The following is a 27,653-nucleotide window of genomic DNA, read 5'->3' on the forward strand; positions in this document are numbered from 1 at the left end:
AATATTCTCCATCTTATAATTCAGTAATATTCTTTGTGGTCATTCTCAAATCATGCAGTTTGCTCCCCCAGGACTATATAACCATGTCTTTAGACATGTAGACATGGTCATTTGGCACTATCAGGGGAATGCCAGCGACATCTAGATAGAGGCGTGTAGGGTCTCAACAAACTTCCCACACTATTATTCACTATAGCTGTTTTGTGTTTCTTGTTTTGGGAAACATTGTGTTTGTAGTGCTTAGTTTGTAATTTAAAGAAATACAAAAGTAAATTATATTTCAGATTATAGGGCCACTGATACGAACCAGTTGGTCATTTAGGAGGGTTTTGCAGAGTTAAGTGTTGTCTTTCTGGATCAGCTCACAGTGATTCCCAGTGGAAATTATGGGCGATACTGTTTACTTAATGATGCTTTTCCTTTCCAAAAGGGGCCATTTGCTTCAATTTGAAGTTAAGGACAAAGAGCGCAGTCCCCAGCGTTTTTAGAGACATGTGTCCCTTATCATAAACACTGCCCCACCTTGAAAGACAGAAACATAGAGTCCAAATCAGAGCTCAATTATCTCAAGTGGTCTTTGTATTTAACTGATCATCCCTAATCGGGGTGAGATACAGACGCTGTCAGATATGGGTGTTTTTCAAGACATTGTCCAGACCGGTTTCTTTAAGTTTCTATTGGAGAGGTCTCGGATGATAAGAGTTACTACTATTTGCCAAGTTGGAATTTTTGTAAAATTCCTTAATTTTCTGTTGTTAATATATCAAACACAAACACTTGAAGTCATGTCTTATTCTGCAAGAAGAAACATCTTGTTGTACTGTGATGCACTATGAACTAGAGGGGTAGAAGAAATGGGTTTACATAGCTCTTTCAAATCATGCTACTTGGTGATTTTGGCACTACAAAATTATACAAAAGACTGAATTTCCAAGTTACAAAAGACTGAATTTCCAAGTCACATTTTCCTTGGCCAGTCAAAACCCAGATTTGTGAGGAAGAAGAAATATACTTTCTGAAACATGTTTTTTTTTTTAACTTTTGCTAAAACACCTGAGATAAAATATAATGTTAGAGATAATTTTAGAGCATTTAGGAAACAATAAAGTTTAAAATGTTAATACTATACTTCCCAAGTTAATTTTAACTGGGGTATTTTAGGTTTTTATTTAGAGTATTCGCCGAGATAGAAGAATAATTTAGAATTTCTCGATATTTGAAAGGATTGCCCTTCTACAATTATAAGAGAGAGAGAGAGAGAGAGAGAGAGAGAGAGAGAGAGAGATTAAACCTCAACTTAGGCTCTTGAAAAAAAGTATACCCTTTCACTAAAGAAAACAGAAAGAAAAACAAATCATACTATTTTACCCAATTTGAAAATAACTTTAAAACATGTTTCTTTTGCTAGCTTCTTAAAGCTATTTTAGTAACAGAAAACAATCTTTTCCTATAGCTTTATACCCTTGGAGGATCTTTATGCATTTCCACCGAAGCATTGAAGGCTGGGGATCTAAGCAAGTGACAGATGTAACCAAATATATGATGAAATAATAAGCATATCTCATGAGGCTGGAGAAGTTGGGGAAGTGTCAGAAACAGACTGGAAGTTAAGTTCCCCATGAAAATAGAGAACTTGGGATTTATTTAGGTCAGAGGTTTCACATCAATGGTTTCTCATTTTAGTTTTCCTACCTGATGCTTGATTCAGCACAAATTTGAAGCACACCATCCAGATCTCTGCAAGCATTATGCCTACCGGAATGCCAAAAATTAAGTTTGGCAGATGTTGGTTAACCAGGGAGAAAGGACAACTCTTCAGCTATAGTATTTGTAGCTCTGGAAACATAGAAAGGCACACAAAATATTGAAAGCCATTGCACCAGCAACCTCAGTGTTTTGCTGTATCCATAGTATGTATTATATAAGGATTTTCAACATTGGCACCATTGGCATATTGGTTCAGACTGTTCTCAGTTACCAAGCTGCCTTGGGACATTCATTAGTCATTCTAACCTCCAATGCTAATAACATTACTTATTATCTTCTGTCCCTCTCTCTAGTCTCTCTTGCCACAGGTGTGAAAAACAAGTTGTTTCTAGACATTGTGAAATATCCTTTGGGAGATAAAATTGCCCTAGATTACAAACTATTGAATTGTTTATATGTTGGTAATGAAGAACTATGAACTATGAAGATGGTCTTTTGCTTGAAAACCATGGTTTTCTTTCAATGGGTAGGATGCCCATCTGAAACTTCATGTTTACAGGTAGCTAGATTCATACAGTTATGCTTTCCAGAACCTGATCCTGTATTTCCTTCTTAATGTAAATCCTTAGGAAGAAGCCTTGAGCAGATGAAGTTGCACAACCTCCCGCAACAGTTGCTCCCCCATCAGCCCACACATCGCACACTAACTTTGCCATTAAGCAAAAACAGACACATTTTCAAATATTGATTCCAACTAATGCTTGATCCTAACAACCATGATCTTATCAAGGGCCTGCTATAATAGAAGGAGTGTCAGAGCTAAACAGAGTGGGCTAGGATAAGATCACAATCTTCCTCACAATGATGTGATGGTATCACAGAATGAGGATTGTACTCGAAGTAATTATCATTAATAGATCCTGGCTCTGAAAAGGGCAGACACGATGGGGTCTAAAAATTGAGGGAGATAAAATGAGGTTGGTAAGGATCATAGTTTAAGGTACCACGTGTTCTTGATATGCTCTCCCAAAGTTTTAACTTCTGGCTTTTAAGTGGAGAAGGAAGTTCTAAATAGCATCAGCACAATAAAAATGGAAGCGGAAAACACTACTTCATTAAGGAGATAGCCGTGGGTCACTTGTCTTTTTGTCTGTTGCATCCATATAGCATATTCCTGTTCCTCAACATAAATAGTATTTAGGTGAGTTCCAAAAATGTTAGCTGCATTTGTTAACCCTTTGTCAGGCATCAACAGATATATTACTCACATCACAAGAAAGAAGGAAGATCTTCTTAAAAGCATCCTATATTCTCACAATATTTTGTAATTTATCTTAATGTAGACATGGCTCAAAGGGGTTTTTCCAGGTTTTAAATTTTAGATAGATGCTTTGCAGCAAATCTTAGCCCTATGCCCTAGGTATTCCAATGCTCTCAAGTGAAGTATCATGCAGTCTACAAAAAGAACAGGGTGCCTTTTTAAATTTAATGATAAATAGACACGATGTCATTAGTATATTTTCTCTCATAGAAAGTCTGTTATGTGAAACCACCACTGCTTACTGGTGGTTTTACTCTTGCACCATTTCTGAAACAAATGCATGCCAAATGATACTCGTGAACTCAGACCAAATCACGGACAGAATACAAATGCTTTTGCTAAAAGCCATTCTGTGTTCAGTTGGCAAGTCCTCATTCTTCTTTTTTAAAAACAATCTGCTTTACTTACCACCATTACAGAATATTTAACCAGGAGCAGGAGAGAATTAGTTAATAAGTACTAGCAAAGAAAAACATGCATATGACTAGAACTATAACTGTTGTTACTCTTACTTGCTCTGTCTTGTCTTTTTGTGGGAGGGGAAAAGCCCAACAGTATTTTAGTTTGCTTCTTTTATCAAATAAGTGGTTAATTCTAGTTGCCGAAATCCTTTGGATAACCACTGAGAACAAATGCATCACTGAAATCAGTGGTACATACAGGGCCCTAAATGCTATGAGTTATTGATGCAGCAAAGAAAAAGAGAACTCACTGTCCTTGTATCTTGCCATAAATTAATGCAGTCACTGACTTTCACCTTATCAAACTCACCCCACCACTGAGCTCAAATAGGAAATAAAGTCAGTTGGAATTAAGCCTACCTCACTTCCCTATGATAAATATGTTTCTTAATTTTGTTTCCCCAAGTGGATTCACAAGTCTGAGGTGGGAGACCTATTCTGAAACAGAGTTCCGCTCATCATGTATAACAACAGCCTGGGCTCCATTCTCAGCAACATAAATAAATAATGTATCCATGAATAAAACTATTTTCTCAGCAAATGATTTCTTTAAATAATTGGTGAAATTTCACAATGACTTAAGGTGAATGTATCCCTTCACTGCTGGGTTTTCACTGTAGACCTTCTGTACATCTTTCCATTCATAATGCATTACATACAGGGATAGACTGAAAATGTAGCTTTGTACTAATAAGCTAATGTGTCAGCATAGGCTAATGGTCGCTGTTATTAGCATACATCCTCATATTTCTTGACATGGTCTCCTGTTTACTTTGACCAAAGGGAACAAGATATAAGGAGTCATATAACCTAGATAGCAGTCTTTTGAAGAGTTATTAAGGATGAGTACTGAGTGGGTATAAGCGACTTCCAGGACTCAAGAACCACTGTACATTTCTGCAAGTCCAACTGATGAGTCGGAAGAATTCAGGTGCGCTTGTGAACTTCCGTGGGCGTTAGCCAATGGCTTGGTGCAGGAAAGACGGAAATACTGAGCAAGCTGCATTTGAATGTTCCTATCAAGTGTAACAACACATCCAGCTCTCTTTCTCTCCAGTTTCAATTTTGCAACAATGGATTAAACAAAGAAAGGAAACTACTATCTGTAAAGAAAATCATCGGTTTGTGGAACAGTACATGGAAAAACTGATTTTTTGTTCTTTCATGTACTAAGGGGATTTGCGCAAAGAGAAAGCAAATGCCATGGAGACTCTTCAGGCGGAGTCTGTTGCCAAAGGCTCATCGCTGTTCTTCATCTCTGTAACACACACCCACGATATGCTCTTTCTCTTCAGCCTGCTAATCAGGGCAGTGGTACCCGATAGTGGATGATTGACTAGAGAAATCAAGATTGAACTTATTCCCCGAGGCACATTGTACCTTTGATCAAAGAACGCACATGTGGCATCCTGAAAACGAAATCCCACTGCTTTCACCTCTCAACTCTCTGACACAGAAAACGAAGACAATAATCCCCATAAATCGGCAACGCTGTCTCTAAAGAGGGAGCAAAGACCAAGAAGAAGAAATTTAGGGTTCTGGGTTGGCTCGCTGTATTTATTTTTTAAGCTTAAGGCTACTTTTTTACTTTCTAACTCAATTTTCTACTTTCCAATTGCAGTGGAAAATTAAGATCACCAAAGCTGAATGCTAAATGCTTACAGCCAAGACAACCTCTTTGAAAAACAATAGAATTTGATCTACAAATTTTACTGGATCTCAAAAGTAATGCAGGCTCTCCCAAAAAGGTGACAGAAATACAAGTGAAAAGAGGGGGATTTTAAAAATTACAGTCAGTTGTACTTACAGCTCCATTCAAAATACCCCTTGTCTTCAGCTCTTTCAGATGTAGTACACTTCGTGCAATACATAATTAATAAAAAAAAGTCTCAAAGAGTTGCTGCCCATTTAAAAAATTAGAGCACTCAGAATAGCAACAAGCTTAATCCTGATTTTGGATTAGATTTTAATGGAATAACAATGAGCACGATAAGTTTCAATGGAAGCTACGAAATGTTAGAAAGATGAATGGAGTCATGAGGTGCTTCTCTTTACCAGTTTGCTAGGGTATCCAATCCCATTTAACATGTATTTTTCCTATTAAATCATTATAAAGATACTCAAGCTCCAAGACAAGCGACTCTGGCAAGCAGTTGTTTCATGGGGCAATTTGCTTTATTCCTATGTTGCATGCTAGATGCTGGAGGTAGAGCTGGAGAGATGGTTCAGTGGTTAAGAGCATTGTCTGCTCTTCCAAAGGTCCTGAGTTCATTTCCCAGCAAACACATGGTGACTAACAACCATCTGTAATGAGATCTGCTGCCCTTTTGAGGAAGAGACCTGGTCAGTTGCCCTCATCAACTTAGACCAATATGGACAAGTTCAACAGAACACTATATACAGGTTGCCCATGCATGCTTCAGCATTTTCAGGACATAAATTTTGAATTTCAGAGTTTTATGGGAGAAGAACCATTCCATTGTCAACACAGCAGTAACAGCTTTCTTCTCTTGTGAAGGTGCCATTGAACCTAATACCGCACCACTGCAGGTTCAATGATTTTGGCTATTGATGTATTTAATTATATCATCTCTATGTGGGCCACATGGCTTGTGCTGATTAGGAGACGAGCTACATCTGCAGAATGGAAGTAAATTACTTAGAAACTTTTAAGTGTCCTATGCATTATGAATATTCTGTATTGTCTGACGCTAAAAGAGAAAATCAGCTCAGATTACAATGCATTTAAAGAAAAGCTGTGGTAAAACAATACAGTAAAATGAGGTAGAAAGAAGATGAGATTGTAGTAATTGATTAGTTAAATTTTACTCTACTTTCCCCTGATATCAGGGAATAAAGATAACTTTGAGAACTATCAGAAAGAGCCAGCTAACTCGGTAGAGGGCCTCTTCCTCTGAACCTGTCACCAGTTGGTCCTGATGCACTTCAATTTTTAAGGTCCTCAGCATGTAAGGGCACACAGCCATGTGAGAGGGATTATTGATTTCTACTCTATCACTTGACTGATAGGCCAGATTTGCAGCATATTCAATGCCTTCTCTATAACTCTAACATGGATTCAAAACCACTTCATTTTATTAATCTAGTCATAAAGAAGGAAGATGAAACTTCGAGGGTTATTGCAGAATACTCCTTTATACTGTGTGAAGATGTGTCACTGTGATTGGGTTAATAAAGAGCTGAATGGACAACAGCTAGGCAGGAAGGCATTAGGCAGGATATCTGGAGACAGAGAGGTCTTGGAGAGGAAGAAAGGTAGGGTCATGATCCAGACAGGAAGAAGAAAACATGAACAATATGGAAAGATGAGGTAATGAGCCACGTGAAAAAATGTAGATAAAAAAAATGAGTTACCCCTGCCTCTGCCTTCCAAGTGCTTGGATTAAAGGCATGTGCCACCACCACCCCGGCTTCTCTCTGTGAGTTCAAGACCAGCCTGGTCTACAAGAGCTAGTTCTAGGACAGGCTCCAAAGCTACAGAAAAACCCTGTATTGAATAAACCAATAAATAAATAAATAAATAAATGAGTTAATCTAAGTTATAAGAGCTAGTGGGACAAGCCTAAGCTAAGGTCAAGCTTTCATACTTAATACAATAAGTCTCTGGTTTTTGTTTTGTTTTTTTTTTTGGGAGGGCGGGGGGGAAGGGAAGCTGACAGTCCAAAGAAAATCCATCTACAAATGGTATTCAACATGGGGGCTTGAATATCCAAACATAGGGCCTAAAAAAATAAGAAAAGCTTTGGACAAGGGGCTTTCTAGTTCAGCAGTCTCTCAGGTGGGTTGGTGCTCAATATACAGAGGAGTAGCTAGCAGCCACTACCTGTGGGGTGGAGCCAGTCACCAGCACCATGCAGCAGCACCTTGTGCTAAGCTGATCCACATGTGAATGACCTGGCAGTTTAAGATTTGTCTTGGACAGTCAGAAAATGCTGCAGGTGCTCAGTAACGAAAGATCCAAAGGGGAAAAACCATCTAAACAAGTTACAATGTGTTAAAAACCTGTGTGTAGGTCTTAAAAAGTACATAGGTATAAACAATCATAGAAATATTGTTATAAATAGTCTTTAAAGAGTGAATAAAATAATATAAAAATGATAACCACATAAAGATGGAAATAAACAGGAAGTCTGAATCCTACATGGTAATTTGTTGACTAGAATTTTTTCAATGCTAATGTACAAAAACAATAGCTGTTGAGGACATCGGATTATGGAAACTGTTAAATTGACCAACATATATATTTTAATAATGTCTTAACTTCAAAATGGAAGTCAGAAAATATATTGTTTAAGAGGAGAGGTTATGCTTTTGTTTCTATAGAAAATGAAAAGCTATGGATTCCTTCAAAGTTAATTGAGATCAGAATTTACTGGGAGAGATCTCCTGAGGATCATGGCCACAGACATAGAAATAAATCTAGAAAAACTACAAGGCAGAGCAAGGGGACAAGACACCAAAGAAAATGAGTGACCCTGGTGATATAGTCTCCCCAAAGGCTTCTGCTGCAGTTTCCCTAGAGTTCCCATCCGGAACAGCTTCAAGGCTGCTGGCTGAGATGGTCCAGTCTCACAGAATATTGTAGCCAGGTCCACAGATAAGCCTTGCTCTTCCCCCATTTCACAGAGACTGGACAACAAATGGTATGGCTAGAGTTCCTGGGACTTTACCATTATCTCAATTTTCTCAGGTTCACCCAAAGACAACAGGAAGCAGTCTAGAGAATACAAGACTCACATTCCCAAAGGTGATTTTTGGTCATACAGTGGGTTATGGATGTTTGTTGTTATTTAGGGTGGTGGTTCCAAGTTGTTACTGGCTAAACAAAGTTGAGATAAGGTTTCACGATCTCTTTCCAAAGTGGAAAAGAGGGATATCATATAGAAATGATGGGATAAAATGATAGAATGCTGCATATACTTTTGAACAACCACTAGTCTCGAATATTTTATGTAGGTGTGGATCTTTTTATTGATGCAAATTTAAGGTTTTTTGTTATACTGTATATATGATTCAACTCTTGTTTAAGGTATTGTATATATGCAGCTCATATGACAATGTAATATAAATTTCTAGTCCTTGCAAGTTATTATTACAAACTATTTAGAATAATTAAAAAATAAGGTAAGTAGTAACCCAGAAATCAAATTTGTGTCCATTTTAAGTATGTTTTTTATTGTCAAACAGAGATAAATTTTAGATAGATAGATGGTATTCAAGCACATCAGAGATACAGAAAACATGGCATTTCAGATATTTTAATAACATAAGGCTTTTCATGAAAGTGAGCCATGTCTGCTCCCAGCAGTACCAATTTACTTCAAAAATGATAATGGGAATTGAAGAACCTCCATATGGTCTTTGCATTCTTTGTGGTAAAAGCTAGCCATTTGGACAAAAAAAAATAATTGTTTTTGTCTTGATTTCTGACAGTGTGCTAGCCAAACTGGACAAGCAGGATACAAAACAAGGCAACTCCCAAAGTTTGCTATACAAGGTGGGGCAGTCCTTCAAATTTCCTGCTTCACAGAAAAGTCTGTTAGATATTCTAGGACAGTAGGACAAAGACAGATGTACAAGATTGAGAGACAGAAAACATTAGATTATTTATCTAAGAAGCTATTTTGAGGTCTAAAAAGATAATTTTAAGATGATAATACAAGTTAGGATAGAAAATGTTTTAGGTATAAATTCATCAAGAAAATATAGTATTTTGTCCAAATATGCTAAATACAAATAGACTGGACATTGTCAGTGTAATTCTTACCTTATAATTGCTTTTACTGTTTATAGTTTTATTATGATAGAGTTAGAACTATTCCTTGTTATTTAGACAAAAGGGGGAAATGTTGTGGAATATTTCTTTATACTTATGAAGATGTGTGTCTGTGGTGGTTTATCAAAGAGCTGAATAGCTAACAGCCGGCAAGAAGAGGATGGGGGACTTCTGGAGACAGAAACTCATAGAGGAAGAAAGGTGGGGTTACAAGATAGACACAGAGAAAGCAGCATGAGCAGTATGGAGAAATGAGGTAAAGACCCATGGGACAAAACATAGACTAAGATAATTGAGTCAGTTGGAGTTATAAGAGCTAGTAGGACAAGCCTAAACTAAGCCATAGCTTTCATAGTTAATAAGCCTCTATGTTGTTTTCTGCGAGCTGGTATCCCCTCCTCAAATATTCCATCCACAGAGAGTCATGAACTGCTTATGAGAAAGCTACAATTAAAAGAAATAAAAATGGTCAGCAAATAAAATATAATTGACCTTGAGTATCCACAGAGGATATATTCAAGAATCCCTCATAGACACCTGAAACCACATTTGTGTATGTACCTAAGTAAAGTATAACAGAAATTTTCTGCAGCCCAAACATATGCTCCCAAAATATCTAGATCATCTGTGACAAATTCTATTTAAAAAGTATTATTTAAGCAACAGTGACAGGAAAATAAAAACATTGTCACATTCAGTACTGATGCAATTTTTCCCAAAAATTTAGGTTTCACTGTAGTCAAGATCCATGCATGTGGAAATTACAGATATAAGGTTTGAAATGTGAAGGAGTAGTTTGGGTTATAGTAATCTTTTTCGTTTGTTTTTCTTTGCAATTTTTCACATTTCTTTTCTCTTTATTAAGCCTGTCATTTTTAACTCGAGGCTTTTTGAAAAGGCTCTGAGTGGTCATGAACAACCTTTCATGGTTTAGATGACGATGATGATGATGATGTGTATGTGTGTTTGTGTATGTGTGCACATGCAAATGCGCATGTGTGTGCACACACTGTGGATACCTGAAGGGGACAGAAGATGATGCAGGCCCCTTTGTAACTGGAGTTACAGATGTTCTTCAGAAAACCAGTGTTGGTGGGTGCTGTGAACACAGCTCCACAAGAGCATCAAGCCTTCTCAACAGCTGTCATTCCACTATAAATGCTATAAACTTCACAATAAGCACCTTTGCCCAACATGTGTGTGTCTAATTTCTCTACATTCATTTAAACTTACCTATTTAGTGCACATATAATATTTTTATGATTACCAGAAAAGATGTTAGAAATACTGCTTTTTATAATATTGATAACTTGTGGTTAAAAAAATTGAAAAGTTTAAATGTCTTTCAACAACTGAGATAAATTTTCTTTTTAAATTGTGAGACTCTTTTAGTTAAAATAGAATATAAAGAAAATAAATAAAATATAATTATTAATTTATTTTTTATTTTATATGTTGTCTTTATAACTAATTATTGTGTGTGCGCTTTCATCCATGTGGTTTCCTTATAGAGATAGATGAAAGTGGTGGATAGAATTCAGATATATTCAATAAGCATACAAGAAGTAATTCTGTGTGATGAGAATTCAGACCTCTGTGCCCCCACATTTTAGCGAAGCTTCTGACTTACAGGACATAATAAATACCGAGTCAAGCTTTCCTTTATGACTCTTATCACAATTATCTAACATAGAAAAAAAAAGAATAGATTTTACTCATTTAACTGCTGGCCAGTGCAGGAAGGAATGACTACAACAATAATTATGAAAATATGCACATAATGGTTTCATTCACCTATGATTTAACTGCAAGGAAGGTCATCACTCTGCAAGCACAGAGAGTAATGTATGTGGGGCTAGGGATGAGAACAGGTGTGGGACACTTAGGTTATCAGCACGATCAGATCTATCTCTAGCCTTCTCATCCTTAGCCTCATGTAGTCGCTGTGGAAGGTTTAGCTAACACCTACGCTGATCCAGCTAATAAGTCAGTATAAAGAAGCCCATAAATGATGCACAGGATGGATATTATTGCCCGTGTCCATCTACTCTTCTAGAACTTCCAGAGGGAGAAAAGTGTTGCACTTTGAGTAGACACCAGTGAGTTTGTCTTTCCCTCTGCCTTCCTTTTTCTTTACAGTTGGTTCTAAAAGAGTTGAACTGATGGAAGCCTACTCAACAGAGAAGGGCACTGGAGTAGAGGAGAAAGATGCTGTCTCTGGAACTCTCAGCATCGGGTCTAACGTTGCTGTCCACCCCAAGGCTTCCCCAGCTGAGCACAGGAAAGCCCCGGTATCACACCATCATGTGACTGCCTAGCACCTGTCCACCTGATAATCACTTTGGTTTTATTTTCTTGCATCTTCACTTTTATTCATAAGCTATACCTATAGCAGGATGTATGAAAGAAAATTATCCTAGTATCTATATGCCTGGAATGTTTAAAGGTTAACTTACTATCAATTTCCACTAATTCCCCCATAAATACTATCATTGTTTTATAAAATGCTGCTTCTATTTTGCTGGAGCGTCATATGTCTGTTTCCTCTTTGTTGTTAGGAGTGGTTTTGTTTTTGCTGGCCAGCAAGCAGCAGCTCTCCCTCTAAACTCACAGGAATTCTCTTAGCTGTATGAATTATTTTTGAAACATTTAATGTGTACTTTTTAAATCGAGAGCAAAAAAAATATATCTACATTTGTCCCATTTCAAAAATCCCAATAAATAACAAAGGTACATTTAGGCTCCAAAAAAGATTAACTGAACCATATGGGTATCCAAAAGCCTGCCAAAATGGAATCAGCAGTATAAATGATAGCTTTGTACTTCATTTCGCTATAAAATGAGAACCTACAGTTCATAAAACACACTGGTCACTCATACAGAGTCCATGATGCCAATGGTGGAAAACTCTCCCAGCAGATTAAAAGTGAACTCATGTGTCCCTGAAAGGAGAAAAACGGGGGGGGGGGGGGAGAGAGAGAGAGAGAGAGAGAGAGAGCTAGCTCTATTATTTTTGTCATTTGGCCTAGATTAACTAATCAAACATTATGGAGCAAATGACTTAAAACAGCACCTTGAACCTTGGCCCCTCTGACAGCCACATAATTTTTACCATCAAAATATTTTATTAGAAAAGCTTCAAGAAGAAGCACAAGGTTTGGCTCAGAACACTTGGGATCCCATTAAGGGCCTCTGCTGTATTCCATGGCTTGTCTAGTCCGAAATAGCACACTCTACCCCCACAGAGTCTCTCCAAAGCCATCCAGAATCCTCTTTCCCTTATCACACTGATACAGACTTGTATCATCCTCAGCGCTTTCTCACAGGGGCTACAACAATTGGGAGAAGGGGAGGGGACACAGAAATGCTCATTGTTTCCTCTCATAAAACCCTGCCACGGGGTGCAGATTAATGCCAAAAAAAGAAAAATAGATGGTTACAAGCAAGGAGAAACATTTTTCAGAATGCCTCCATGTGATTAATGAAGTAATAGCAAGGACCACTGTTTGACTTTCATCCTGAGCTTGTCCTTCTTAGTCCCTCGTCCTGGAGTATCAACAGATGGGGCACTTCGGTAAATGTCTTTTTCTTCAGTGGGTCTTTCTTTTTTTAAGATCTGAAGGATTCTATAGGAGTGAAACTGCCTAGGGTCCGTTGTGGAACTGTTCAGGGAAAAGACCACCTCTGTTTGCCAGGTCTGAACATCCTCAGAGTGCAAATACTACCAATCTCTCATGGTTGTACCGGAGGAACATCAATTTTGTATGTCCTCAGGTTGTGATGATCGTGCTAGCTGTACATGTGGACATCATAGAGGACCTTTGCATGGTGAGTATTCCTCATGAATGCCACACCTGTGGCTGAAATCATTGCAATAGGGTCATGGTTAGTTTATGTAGGCCAAATGATAGAAATCACTCACACACACATACGAGAGAGTTACAGACAGACAGAGACAGAGAGACAGAGAAAGAGAGATACAGAGAAAGGATGGATAGATGATAGATAGATAGATAGATAGATAGATAGATAGATAGATGATAGATAGATAGATAGATAGATAGATAGATACATACATACATACATACTTACATACATACATACATACATACATACATGGAGAGGCCGAGAGAGAGAGAGGAGAGACAGATAGAGAAACAGAGAGATGGGGAGACAGAGGTGCAGAGATGAAGAACACAGGAGAGACTCCTGCCCACAGTATACTCCCTGTGCCTCTACGTACAGAGTAATGATGAAAAAATGCTGTATGTTTGACTTCTTAATCTACCTGAGAAATGTCTTTGCTCTTTTTGAGCTCTGCACCAACTCTTCTCATTTTATTACGTGTTTCTGTCTGAACCATGATGGCAATATTTGCTTTCTTTCTGTTCTGAGCTCTAAAACTCAATAAAAAAAATCGAGTTAACATTTTAAAATACAAACCTACCTCAATAGCAAGTCATACACGGTAAATTACTTTTCCCAGTTGTTAGGAATCCCCCAATTACACACCAGAGAAATGCTTTCTAAAGCAGAACTTCCCACCTAAAGGAAACACAATGAAATGAAGATAATTCAAAAAGTAGTTTGACAGCTCAACCTTTCTCCTTCTAAAATTATGTGTTTATATTCTCTGAATTTGCTGTGATGGTCTCCTTAGATGTTAAACGTTGCACACTTTGTCCTTCTCAAAGCTGTGTACTGCAAGCCTCAGAATCCTCACAGTAACTAATCACTAAGTCTGATGAGCACATGTGTACAAATTAATGTGAGTACGTACGCACAGAGACACCTTCATAGGAGAACAAGGAAGCAAGCTCCTGGTTAAGTACATTCAGAGAGAGGGCAGAAGAGGAGAGGGTTTATGTACTTCCTGAAGTATTAAAGGGATAAAGAATCAACTTTCTGTTCACAGCTATATAATACAAAGCAATGCAGGTTCACATCACATCGCAAGCTGTACAGTTTTCACAGTGACTAGATGCATATAATCTTATATAATTTTAAAGCAGCTGTATGATGTAAGTCTGGTATAATAACTCCTCTTTTATAAATGAGAGGACATGTTATTATGCAAAGGAACACAGCCACTTTCAGTAATAGCAGGCAAGACCAGAATCAGGCTATTCTAACCCCATCCTGAGCACTTTCCCACATGTTCTGTCTGATGTCTGATGCTGACCATATGTTAGTGCATGGTTCTCAAAATGACCAAAGAAGATATGACCAAGATATGACCAATTGTATTTCTAATTCCAATAACACTCTTTTGCAAATCATGCTTCATATACATAGTTTTATGTTTTTATATATTGACTGTGTGTGTGTGCATGTATGTGTGTGTGTGTGTGTGTGTGTGTGTGTGCATGTGTGTGTGACCTGAGTGCAGGTGCCTGTGGATTCTAGACTAGAAGTTTACATTACCCAGAACAAAGTTATAGGTAATTGTGAGCTGCCATGTTGGTGCGCTGGCAACTGAACTTGGACCCTCTGGAAGAGTAGCTAGTATTTTGAAACACCAAGACATCCCCCTAATACCTGTACTTTAACTCAGTTTTCTTCACCTGCAGAGATAATATCTAAATAAAGAAACCATTTATCACTTTCTGTGGGAATATCATATTTACCTACAGAAATCAGAAAAAATGTATCTCGGTTTCACAAGTGTCTTTAACTAATGAGTGTTTGATTTTGGTTATGATAATTTATAACACATAATCTCTTTCCTTCTGTTCAAATTAATTAAATTTTCTCTTGCAATTTCCCCCACTGCTCCTGTTATTTGAAAGTTCTTCTCTGGACAGAGGTCAAGTAACTACTTATGCAAATCATCTTCTGTAGCAGACAAGTCTGAGGGGTCCAGAGAGGCCTCCTTTTCAGTTGCAAGACCTTGTTTAACGTGGTCCCCTTCCGGATGGGCTAGACCTAAGAACAGAACTTAGCAAAATTATGAGATGTCCCTCTTAAGCCTAGATTGCCAAAACACTGTGTTTCTTAGACGCCTCTCTCACTGTATCATCTTCCTGCCCTCATGGATGCCAGCAACCACATCTCCATCTGACCCGGAGAGAACTCACTGGGTCAGTAACAGAATCAGCAGCCACTTAAGTGTGTTGGTAGACAAAGCCACCATAAGTTGAGCCTTCACAGGACACCAAAGAACTGGCCATCTGTCACCTGGCTTGTGAGTCACTATACCAGTGATATGAGGTAGTCAGAAATGGAATTGGAGGGGAAAATGGGTAAGAAAAATAAACAAATACATAAGCCATAGGTCTGCATACACATTCCTCTAAATAAAGTGATATAAAAGGCACCGAGAACATAAAAAAAATGGTTAGAAATAAGAAAGTGCAGTTGGGTAAAACTGAGCCAATGAGTCTCGTGAAAAAAAACCGAACTCAGTGAAAGCAAAGGAATAATAAATCCAACTAGAGCCAGTGAGAAGATTCTGCAGGCAGACACTTACAGCCAAACCCGGTGGCCTGAGTTCCTTGCAGAGGCTCATGTGACTGAAAGACAACAGACCCCTAGAAGTTGGCCTCCCCATCTCCTCAAAAGTGCTTCCATTGCACACATGTGAACACAATAAATAAAATGTAATATAAAAGTATAACTCCATACAAGGGTTTAAAACTTATGTGTTAGCCTCCTAAACAGAACTCCTCCATTATTTTATTTACAAATATATAAAACTACTTGATAAAAATCTATACTGTGTTTATCCTATTATAAGTGTACAGAAGATATTTGCTCCTAGATCGCTATGCATCATACACAAGGCTTTGTAGAAGTGGTGTGGACAGAGGCACAGATTGTTGGGTAATCTACATCAAAGATGGTCCAGGCCAACAGACAGATACAGCTAAACTGTAAGACCAGATTCAGGCCACTTTGGGATTTCCTAGAGGTCAGTTAAATCAAAAGCAGAGCTTAATGTGTTATATGATTTAGAGAGAATTATTCTGTTATAATTTCAGTCTTAAAACCAAGCTGGATTACACAAGGCTTTTGCCTCTGCATTGGTACCATCTTCAAACTGAAGAATATGCTAAGTTAAGGGTGCTGCTAATACCTCATAACTCAGATGGCTAGCTATGATTACCATATAGAACTGTTTTAAAATATGCAAAACAGAAAGCATTCTGTAAGGGTAGGACACACTTCTATCCAAATTTTTCTTACCTAACACCCCCACAGTACCTCATTTCTACTTTGTGCTGCAGAAAAATCCACACCTTTCTTAATAATTTATATTTTATAATTTATATCATGAAGACAATAGAGTACACTGTGTCAATGATTTCCTCAATATCTAGATGGATGAAATCCTTTCTCTAGGCATTCAGGACCTCATATATCAATCTCCTCACAGTCCAGGCCTTTACAACGACTGGACCTGGCAAGCTGAGAAAGGACAGTAACAAGGACATCTGTAATAAGGGAATTCATATGTTACCCCAGTGCATGAGAACAAACATGCTACATGTGACAGCTCCCAATTTCAGTTGACAGCCAGCCTTCACCCTTCAGGCCTGAATTCTAGCTCTTGTCTTCAGCCTTTACTTGAGACACAAGTTCTAGTGCAGCCACTGTGAACACATTGTCATTATGTGAACAGTTCATTCCTGGGTATATTAATAATCTCAACAGTACAACACTTATACACATCTCAATAACTTTATAAGGTCATCTTCAATAAAAATTCTTCTTGGGTTCTAGAGAAATACAAAAACATCAAATAAAGAGGAAAAACAAATTTTTGTGAGTATCCATAAATACTGTGAGTCATACATCATACTGTACATTAAAAATGTGTTTAAATTTCAGATTATGAAGCCAGGTGTGCTGGTACATACTTATAACCCTAACATTTGGGAAGTGAGGCATGAAGAATGTAAGATCAGACTTTAAAACTAATTAGGCCACAAGAGGAGTTTAAATTCTGTCTGAACTATATGTGACAATGTGTGCACACGTGTGTAAAACCACAAACTGTAAGTAAATGACAAGGATTGGTGCCACTGGAGTCCTCTATTTCAAAATTCTAAGTCAAACCATATAGAACACGGAGGCACTATCATCAGAAGAGAAACATCAAAAGAAGATATAGGCAAAGACAGCTCAGCTATCTATAAAATGTGTGTTGGGGGCAGGGAATAATTATCAGAAAAGGTACAATTTATGCTCCTTGTCTGACATTACTGCCTCAGAAGACAATCTGACTCCATCTGTTGTCAACATCACAATGCTACCTTCATCATAATATAAGGACTCCCTTCGGATTAAAATGCAGATGAAGAATCTACCTTTCTACAGGGATTCTAAAGTGATTATTCGATGTTTTATTTTCTTACTTTCAGGTTCATATTTTATAGGGTATCTTTAATTTCTGGGGCTTCCATACTAACCTATTTTCCTCTTGTTGACCACTTTGCAGTCTTAAAAACCAAAAAAAAAAAAAATACAACGACTCTCATTCTAGAAAGGAGGTCTGTTATTTCCAAGGCTCTGATATCTTCAACGCCCTGCTTCATGTCTTCCTGGGCAGCTTCCCTGTCCACTCCATTTCCATTATCCTCCACATAGCAGATACAGTATAAGAGAAGGCAGGATCTTGCCTTCCCTAAGAGACAAAGCTACAATCTCCGTCAATAATGTATTTCCCCAATGCTTCCCAAGAGGAACAGGGCACAATTAAAAAGGTCACAAGCCAGTGCACTATTAGAACCTAAGGGCATCCTTGAATGAAACTGGCTCAAGCCCAATTAGAGAAATCAGTACATTTGTCTTCCCTTGGAACAACCCTGCTCTTATGGTCCCCATCAATTCAGTATAAATCTGACTGATCTTATCCAAGAAGTTAATAGAAAATTGCTCACAGTGGGAGACCGCCACCTCAGTTTCCAAGCAGAGACAGATGGAATTTCCCAGATGGTTTGTCACTGGAAAGTGAGAGGCTGGATGTGACTTCACAGGAAGCATGGTGGAACAGAATACCTTCTTGGCCTGCACCCATGTCATAGTGAGGGGTAAGACTGATTCTCTTGTAAATAAATCTTAATTGCCTCCATGGCCCAGCAACTCCTCCTTCCTGTCTCAAAGGGTTGTTAGGTTGTACACTGAGGTTCAGCTCCATATCAAGACATCACCAGGATCGCATCTACATATGGGGTGCAAACTTAGGACATAGATAGAGTCACCTCATTTCATGGAAATTTTCACTGAAATGAACTTAAAACACAAAATAGCCGCATAAACGTAAATGGCCAAAGAGCATACTCGCGGTGTTAACTGGACTGCTAGGCCGGGCAGATGAAGCAGGAATACAGCAGATACAGAAATGGTGTAGAGTCTGAAATGGGACCTGCTCTCCTGAATAAGGGGACGTGCTCACAGTTCCCTGCTTCTTAGGAAAAAGAAAGAATGACTTATTTCAAGATTCCGTTTGTCTGTTTGTGTCCCTCATTATAGATTGGTGCAGCAAGGTCATAAAATAAAAATTCTATAAGGAGCCCAGTGAGAAGGCAGATAATGTGGAAAGGACCCAATCCTAGGTACAAATTGGAAACCCTGGAAAGAGTTTATCTATTTCAGAACGGAGACTTCAGGGAAAGTTTTTGTCAGAGGCAACCATGAATAGAGAAAGTAAAATTGGAAGGAGTGCAATGAAGGGAGTCAGGAGAGAAAGGATTTCAAGTGTGTTAAGAAAGGACCTCCAGATGGATCGACGCAGGAGATGCTGCTATCCAGGCAGAACCAGGCAGAGAGCCTCCAAGAACGGGAGTCTCTATGTAGAAAAGCAGGAAAAGTTGTAAAGGAAAACCAGGAGGACCTGCTTAGGCACTGCCAGTTCGATTTCTTTTGTACTCTGTAGGATCTAAAGCACTAGAGTTCGGGGCCACTGTGTTTTAGGGCTCACTGTGATCTAGATTTTAAAAGATGAGAAAGAAGGCAGAAAGAGCGACTGAAAGATTATGGTGACGATCAAGGGGTCTGTGCTGGAGGTACTATCTACAGCAGTGGCACAGGACCAGGAAGAAAAGAACAGAGATCAGGAAGGAGGACGTGAAATGGAGAACATTGCACTTGGGGAACTGACTCCTGAGAGAATTAGGGCAAGCATTTGAGATGAAAGAGGAACAGCAGAGTAATGTGATGAATTCCCCTGCAGAGACGGGAATGGGGGCGCAAAGCTATGGTTGGAAGAGTGTCTTTAAAGGCAGAAGGAACTCTCCCACCCCATCATGACCACTGAGCTGGAGGAAGTTAGCGGGAAAGGCTAGTAGGAAAGGTACTTAAAATAGTGGAAATTCGCTATGTTAGAGAAAGCGAGAAAGGCAAGGTTAGAGATTTTTGTTTAAATGTCATTTGTAAATTAGTAGCTAAAGCTTTACAAGTGGATAAGCTCCCCGAGGCACTGGGAATGGAGGGAGAAGAGAAGAAAGGCCAGAAGTGTTTGGGGGAAACATGCAGAGTTAAATGAAAATGAGCCAAGGTTCAGAGAGAAGCAGAAAGTATAGCAATATTGAGCTCTGATGAAAATGAATATTAAAAAGGAAGATATCATTCACAATGTCAACATCAGAAAAAAAGCCTGAGATATGGCAGAAAGTATTGCTTTAGCAGAATTATCAGCTCTCTCATGGACATGGCAAGGCTGGGAGGGCACCAGTGGATATCAGGAGAAAGTCCCTGGTAAGTTCATTCCATTGTGTTAGATTTTGACTTTTCAAAGCATTTATTGATTGTTTACTATATACCAATGGTGGAGGCCCAAATGGAATAATAAAGATTCAATAAATCTCTGTCCTCTAGAGTCTCAAAATTTATTTGAATACTACTTTCAAACTTAGTTTTTTTTCTTCTGCATCTTATTTTACATTTATTTGTTACAAACCATAAAATAGATATTCACAAGCTCTCATGGACTTCCAGAACCTGGGATTGTTAATTTTATATGCTAACTCAGAGGATGTTTTTTAACCAGAATTAGCATTTAAATTAATCAACCCTCAACAAAGCAAATAACATTCCATAGTATAGGTAGGCTTCATTCAACAAATTGCAAGTCTAAATTCAACAAGTAGATTGGTTTCTCTGGTCACAAGAAAACTACAGACTTGAACTCTTCTATTGTCCAACCCACAATCACAACTTTGGATTACAAAATTCCCTTCTTGCTTGATCCAAATGCTACAGTAAATCTCTATGTTCAGACACATCCTGTTGGGTCTGTGTCTCCAAAAAATCGTAATCACCTGACAATGAGTTAAATCTTGACTTGCAATGTCCCTAAACACCAAAGTCAACAGTCTTATACGTTTAGTCTGGGTTGGGTTTGTCTGAAACTTTTAATGTGCCGGTTTCAATAGATCATTTGTACAGATGACAGACTAGTAACAGGGGCTAATATCTGTGGATAATTCATGTATGTGTCCTCATTTAGCCTCAGACTCCTTATAAACCAAGTATGATTGTTCCTACATTATAGACAATATTTCTGAGATTACAACAGGGTTTTAATATCAAATAATTGCTCAGGAGCTAATTATTTAACTACCAGAAGTGTCAGTCTTCTCCTCTGCAATACTTTATTATAGAGATATCTACTGTTTTCTCACATGTAAAGTAACCCGGCCCAATGCACTCATTTACTTTGTTGCTGCTGCTATTGTCAAACCTTTCCAGTGTGAAGCATCTACCAAGATAAGAGGCTGTTGGGAAGCGAAAATTTACTTATACATTCAGCGCATTATACTATTCCAGGAATAACTTCTTGTCTAATCAGGTTTTTTTTTTTCATTTTCTGTACAGAGGGGTATTGGAATAATCTATATACATACAAATGCCTGGTTTGAAAAGGCTTCTCACAGAAGGTGGCATATTATTAATGTACTTCAAGATGGAGACTTGAAAGATATCAAAAGGATTTGACATCTGGCATGGTGACTCAATTAATTACCATGTTGGATTAATTAGTGTGCTGAATCTCCGGAGCCAACACCATGAGTCTGAGTAACATAACATCAGTTGGCAAACAAGTAATTTCAATGAGTGTTCTATCTCTAATTTGGATCAAAGATTGGCAAGAAAGGCTTAGTAAGCTATACATTTTTGATAAGGAAATTTTTTCTTCATGTCATAAAAAAACATTGAAATACAGTCCAAAATTTAAAGATGCAATAAAATTGCACAAATATTTGACTAATTACAAACTGCTTCATAAGCAACATTTTGCCCATGGTGAAGCAAGCAAAACAAATCAACAAACTATTACTGCTTATTTTTTTTATAAATTTGGTATCTATGTAAAAATCGTTATTATGTTAAGATATGATATAAATATTCTACTGAAGAGGCAGTGTGAGAAGTCTTAAAAGTTCTGAAATCAATAGCCAGAACTTTTGTCTTCTCATCTATGAAACCAAACATTGAAATACAGTAGATTTACAGATTTGTTACAGGGGTAGATGAAATAATCAATTCCCAAATTTAAACGTTCTAGTCTAGAAATAAGTAGGCATGCATTATACACTAGTACATACTATGCAGTGATCAGCATACTATTACATGCTATATGTAATAGTACAGGTTACATTTAATGATGCAAAATCAGATCAAGTTCTAAAAGAGAAAATGCTTTCAACGTAAAAATATTTTAAAAGTGTACTGTGGTAAAATATCTACATTTTATGATTAAGCATGTTACCTCTAATAGAGCACATAATTAAAGATTTAGACTCTAAAAGGAGTAAACTGAGGCAGTAAGGTATTCCTATAAAGAATTATTAGTCACAGCCAGTCTTGTCCCATAGAGAATTCATATGCCTCACATAGGAGCAAAAATATCGGACACTTCAAACATATAGACTGCATAATTTAAAAATATTAAATATGCATAAAATGGCTTTGGAATGGTAGAGGAATATTAAAACCATAAAATGATGCCCTGTAAGGAGAAATGAGAAGTTAAACCTTCACAAATAGGTTTATTTTCCATCAATCACAATTTAACAGGTGGTAAAATGTCACAAAACTACCATCCTGTGGTACAGGATGTACACACACAGTGATATAGAAGCTGACAAAACAAAATGATGCATTTTAATGCAGATATTTTGATATAACAAATGGGAAAACGTCACTATTTTATAAATGAGCTACAGGGGTCATTTCAATGGGAGAAGCTATTGACAGAACATGGAGAAATGACAAAAGTTTGAGGTGGTGTCTGATGGCAGTTTTAAATATGATCAATATCTTAATTCTCAGATGTCTGTTAAGCAGCGCTGGAGAGTAAGTAGAAACTTGTAGGCAAAATGGGGGATGGGAAAGTCTCGTACCTTTCAGTGTCTTGAGAAATCAGGTACCCATACAATATCAAGCAGAGGGCTTTCTTGGCCTCAGAACTTTTATGTAAAGGTTAAACACAACTCGTAATGCTGATTACCCAGCCTTGCTTTTACAGTTTCAGGCAGCACTTGGAAGGATAGCAAAGTTATTATTTCTTATTTGTTGTGCACACCTATAATGTATGGTGTTTAATTTGGGTCATCTGGAAAAGAAAGGTGATTTCAAGTATTTTTTTTTTTTGTTTTTTGTTTTTTTGTTTTTCGAGACAGGGTTTCTCTGTGGCTTTGGAGCCTGTCCTGGAACTCGCTCTGTAGACCAGGCTGGTCTCGAACTCACAGAGATCCGCCTGCCTCTGCCTCCCGAGTGCTGGGATTAAAGGCGTGCGCCACCATCGCCCGGCTGATTTCAAGTATTTTTAAAATCAAATGAAGCCTGGCTCGGCAGATGAAGCAGGGAGCTGCTAAGTTACCTCACTAGTCCACATTTAGTATGAATAAGCTGTTTTTTTTTAATGATTATTTTTTATATTAGAGACAAACCATTGGTAAAATGTTTGGAACTCCATAAAATTGGCAAAAAAAAAAACCCAAACTTTTTTACTTTCAATTTAACAAGCAAACAAACAGAGATAAAACCTGATAAAGAATAGCCAAGCATCTTAGAAGGTCCACATACCAAGGAGTTATTATTCAGGTCCATCTTGCCAGCAAAGGGGCCCCAGGTTGTTCCCACTGGAAGTTGCTGCCGACTCTGAATTTTTCGTTCCCCATCTCTCTGAAAGGTTTCCAGCTCGCCTGCAGAAGTGAGAACAGGGGATGTTAGAACACTCTTACACACACATCCTAGTGGTAGCACCTGCTCTGCGTTTGCTCTCTACATCCGATGCTTTCAGAATTCATAGAGCGAAAATTAATTACACTTCCCTGAAAACCAACTGACCATTTAAAGAAAGAGTATTTGGTTTTATAACTGTGTTCAAATTCATTCCAGTTTTTTTTTCCTGCACTTTCCACACTCATTATCCACTGATATCATCCTTCAAAAGCAACATTTCCTTAGATTGAATGTTAAAATAAAAAGAAGACCTCAGAGAATAAGTGACGGGTAAAATTCTTGCATCTGCTCTTTTGAAGAAAAATTATCTAGAGGGCATCTAAAAACAGTTGACAATATTCTGGTATTATTAATAGTTTCAACAGATAAAATAGGTACAAATGCAATAAGGAATGGTGTTTCTTTTTCATAAAAACTGTTTTGGTAAATTTCCCCTTTTCATGCATATATGATAGAACAATAACTTCAAGTCTACGTTCTTTATATTTTGAAAACACTAAAGGGAACCAAGATATAAAGATATTACATGCATTTCATGGATTAGGAATTGACTGAATACATGGTTAACAGATAAGTAACTATAAAAATAAATGAATAAAATCTAAACAAGGATCATGGCTTGAACATGGCTTAAGATGAGCAGGAATTCTCATTCCAGTCGTAGAGATTCAATCACTATTTTTACCCTCACAGTACACTGTGTCATAAGCAGTTCAAATCTTTTAACATTTTAAAATATTATGTCATCAGTATCATTTCCTGCTTTCCTGTTAATATTTCCTTTTGGCCTGTTCAACAGCAGATTTAAGAACGAGGGATAGAGGGATCCTTAAATAAAGAAACTTGTAGATGGAAAGCCATGCAGACTGAAAAACAGAATATTCAAACTGGAACCCACTGCACTCTGAATATCTATAGCAGGATCACGTTACGGAGTAGCTTCCATCTTCAATTTTAAATGGCAACCCCATCAAACTGAGCTCAGGGATATTTCTTCCATGTTTCTTAATATTCATGCCTCCCTCTTTTAATTATTTAAATATTAGGCATTATCTTTTGTGTTCCAATTGTTGCTTGTTTTTTTTTTTAAATCAAATGTACAGAAACCTTTTCTATACTGAATTATTGCACAAGCCTAAAATGTTTCCATTATGAAATACAAAGTTACCTGGGCCTCCAAAAGGATATTCAGAATAATTTCACGTTCTAACCTTAGGGGTTGAATTTACATAGCCCACTCTCCACTTACTCCCTCCCCTGTTCTAAAAGTGAAAGCAATAATCACGTTAAGATAGACACATATTCCTCAGTGTTTTTTGTTTGTTTGTTTTTTCCAGAGTAGAGCAGAAACCAATAATGGTCAGGAGCAAGGAAAGTGACTTCAAATATAGTTTCAGAAAAAGAATGATTTGATGGTAAATAACACCAGGGCTTACACCCTAAACTCTGAAGCTTATTAAGAATATGGAAGTAGGCTGGAGAAATGGCTCAGGAGTTAAGATCATTGACTATTCTTCCTGAGAACTCAGGTTCAATTCCTAACACCCACATGACAGCTTACAACTGTCTCTAACTCCAAAATTTGACATCACACAGCTACACATGCATGCAAAACACCAATGGACATAAAATAAAAATAAATTTTATGTATGCATTTAAAAAAATTGGACAGGGGTGGCACACGACTATAATCCTAGCACTCTGGAAGCAGAGACAGGTGGATCTCTGTGAGTTCGAGTCCAGCCTGCTCTACAAAGCAAGTTCCAGGACAGGCTCCAAAGCTACAGAGAAACCCTGTCTCGAAAAACAAAAAAAACTAAACAAAACAACAACAACAAAGGAAGTATAATTATGTTTCTCAGGAGTAGAATAACAAACTCATTTTCAAGCTTTTCCTCAGCTTTGATTAATATGCTTGAATCAGCAGCTTTCTATGGAAAATCTGTCAAAGACAGAACAAAGGCAGCAACCTATTTTCAAGGCGAGAACTTTACCAATTGAGTCACACCCCCAGTTCCACAAGCAATCTATTTTAATGTTAAAAAAATCAGTGTGAAAAATGTCTTTCAATTTACACTTATCCAATTATTTATTCTTCGGAGATAACTTTTAAATTTACAAAGAAAATACCTAATTTCTCTCAGACAGAATTCTGAAAAATTTCATGCGCTTACATTTTAAACAATGCCCTCATCTAAATAATGAATTAAGATTTTTGTTTGTACATAAGGATTAGTTCTAAATAAATTTGCTCTGTTCATACATTTATAAAAAACCATGACATTTTTTAACTTGACACCAGAGGAATCATGAAAATCTTTGAAAACCCCTTTAAAAAGTAATTCATCCTGTCTTTCTGCCTTTGACATATTTCATTTGTAAAGGGTTCAGCCGCAGTCAAATAGTGACTCTTATCTACCCCTGTGGATTAACAATACAGACTGTCTTTTAATGAAATAAGAACTAGAAACTTAGGCTAGATCATAAAGTAATATCCAAATACCTCCTAAGTTGTCAGATGTCACTGAATACATATTAAAATTTTAAGCAGAGCACAAATACATTGTGAGTTCTTCAACGCAACTATTACAAACCGCCCAGTAGCTATTCAAGCTCTCAACACAATCTTTTCTATGCCATTAGACAACACCATTGTGACTGGCGTTAGACAAGGCCAGTCTCCTTTTTTACTTACTAAGATGCTGTTTTGAAGCTTAGGGAAACTCTTTTCTGTTGCCAAAGTAGGTTAAAAATAAACCATTTATTTGCAACTGTGTTTATAAAAAGCCACAGAGAAGCACAAGATCTTAAAATGTATTTGGTACCAAGAAACAACAAAAATAAAATGTTGATCTTTGAAAATTATATTAACCTTGCAAGTTACTTCAGAGATGGTATTATTTTAAACAGTAACAGGCATTAATGTTTAAAACGAAGATTTTTTTAAATCCCAAAACAGTCCAATAACAATCATCAAAAAGTCCCTCTAGAAGTAAGAATTAGCACTCACTGATTAGTAAGTTGTTTTCCAACTCTGATGGTCCGTGTTAATAGTTTCGTTCACTGGAACATGGGGCTCTGGAGTGGTAGATCCCAGTTCTAGAACCAGGTTGCCCTAAAATGGATGGTTCACTGGAGATGTAAAAGCAAAACTCCGATTCATGCCTGATCTGGGTCTCCCAGCTTTATGCCCCCATTCATCAATTCATTCATTCATGTATTACAGAGATACTGACTTGACATCTGCTAAGCTCTAGACAACAAGGAAGTCTCAAACCTAAAGCAGCAAACAGCACAAGCCTGGGCCTGGAGTGTAGTGAGGTGATGGAGTCTGTACACCGTGGACAGACAAAACGATAGAACCGAGTTGCTATTTATATTTTAGGAGTTGGAAGAAAATTCCAAGGATGAAATTCAGGCTTAAATTTGCAAGCATGGCCCTTGATCCATGTGCCTTTGGAGAAGTCGAGGCATTGGGTAATGATTTGAGGAAGAAGGATCAAACAAATTTTGAAAATAATGATGGCTGATAAGGTGAATTCCACAAGTCTCTGGATCAAAGGGAATATTGTGGAATGGAAGACGTAAGGGTCCATACTGAATAGTGAACGAATAATGGGAATGTCATGCCAGCCAGGGGAAGACACTTAACACTTCAAATTTCAGTTGTGGTAAATAAAAATAGGAATTGCAATAACAAATTAATGCTATACAAAGTACGTAACAAATATTTAGTTCTTCACCAGACCTTTGCATCAAAGCCTCCCAACATCTACCAGAGTCTGTGGTCACAGCTCTGTCTCCTCTCTCCAAATCACTTCATATTTTCACGTACCTTCCTCTCCCTATCTACCAGATTTGCCTTTCTTATCAATTCTGACTAAGTGACTGACCAGCTTCCATTGCAGGCTCCATCCCTGCCAGGATAAGCTTATTAAAATTCCACTATCACTAAGTCAGCCCTTTGTACAAGATCTTGCAGTCACTCCCCTTTGACCTCTCAAAGGGGGCATCTGTGCTGAGACCTCAGTCTGTCCAGGAGACTGTCCGAGGCATCTGTCAAGTAATGGGTTCTGCTCCCTTGATGCCTTTGTTCTTTCGTTCTTCCTCATCTCCTCTTTAGTACCTATCCTGTTCTAGGAACTACTCTTGCTACCCAGGAAGCATCCACCGCACG

General features: G+C 37.7%; 1 protein-coding gene across 1 annotated transcript in view; it reads right to left on the reverse strand.

The window, feature by feature from the left end:
* The window catches only part of Zfpm2 (zinc finger protein, FOG family member 2), a 407,929-nt gene that overhangs the window by 182,027 nt on the left and 198,249 nt on the right, over positions 1-27,653 (reverse strand). The window contains exon 5 of the mRNA XM_041637629.1: positions 23,318-23,436. Within this exon, the coding sequence (XP_041493563.1) occupies positions 23,318-23,436 (119 nt within the window). The remainder of the gene's footprint in view (positions 1-23,317; positions 23,437-27,653) is intronic.

The sequence above is a fragment of the Microtus oregoni genome, unplaced genomic scaffold, assembly GCF_018167655.1.
Source record: "Microtus oregoni isolate MIOR12 unplaced genomic scaffold, Mior012 000053F_ref0000044, whole genome shotgun sequence".
NCBI classification, from domain to species: domain Eukaryota; kingdom Metazoa; phylum Chordata; class Mammalia; order Rodentia; family Cricetidae; genus Microtus; species Microtus oregoni.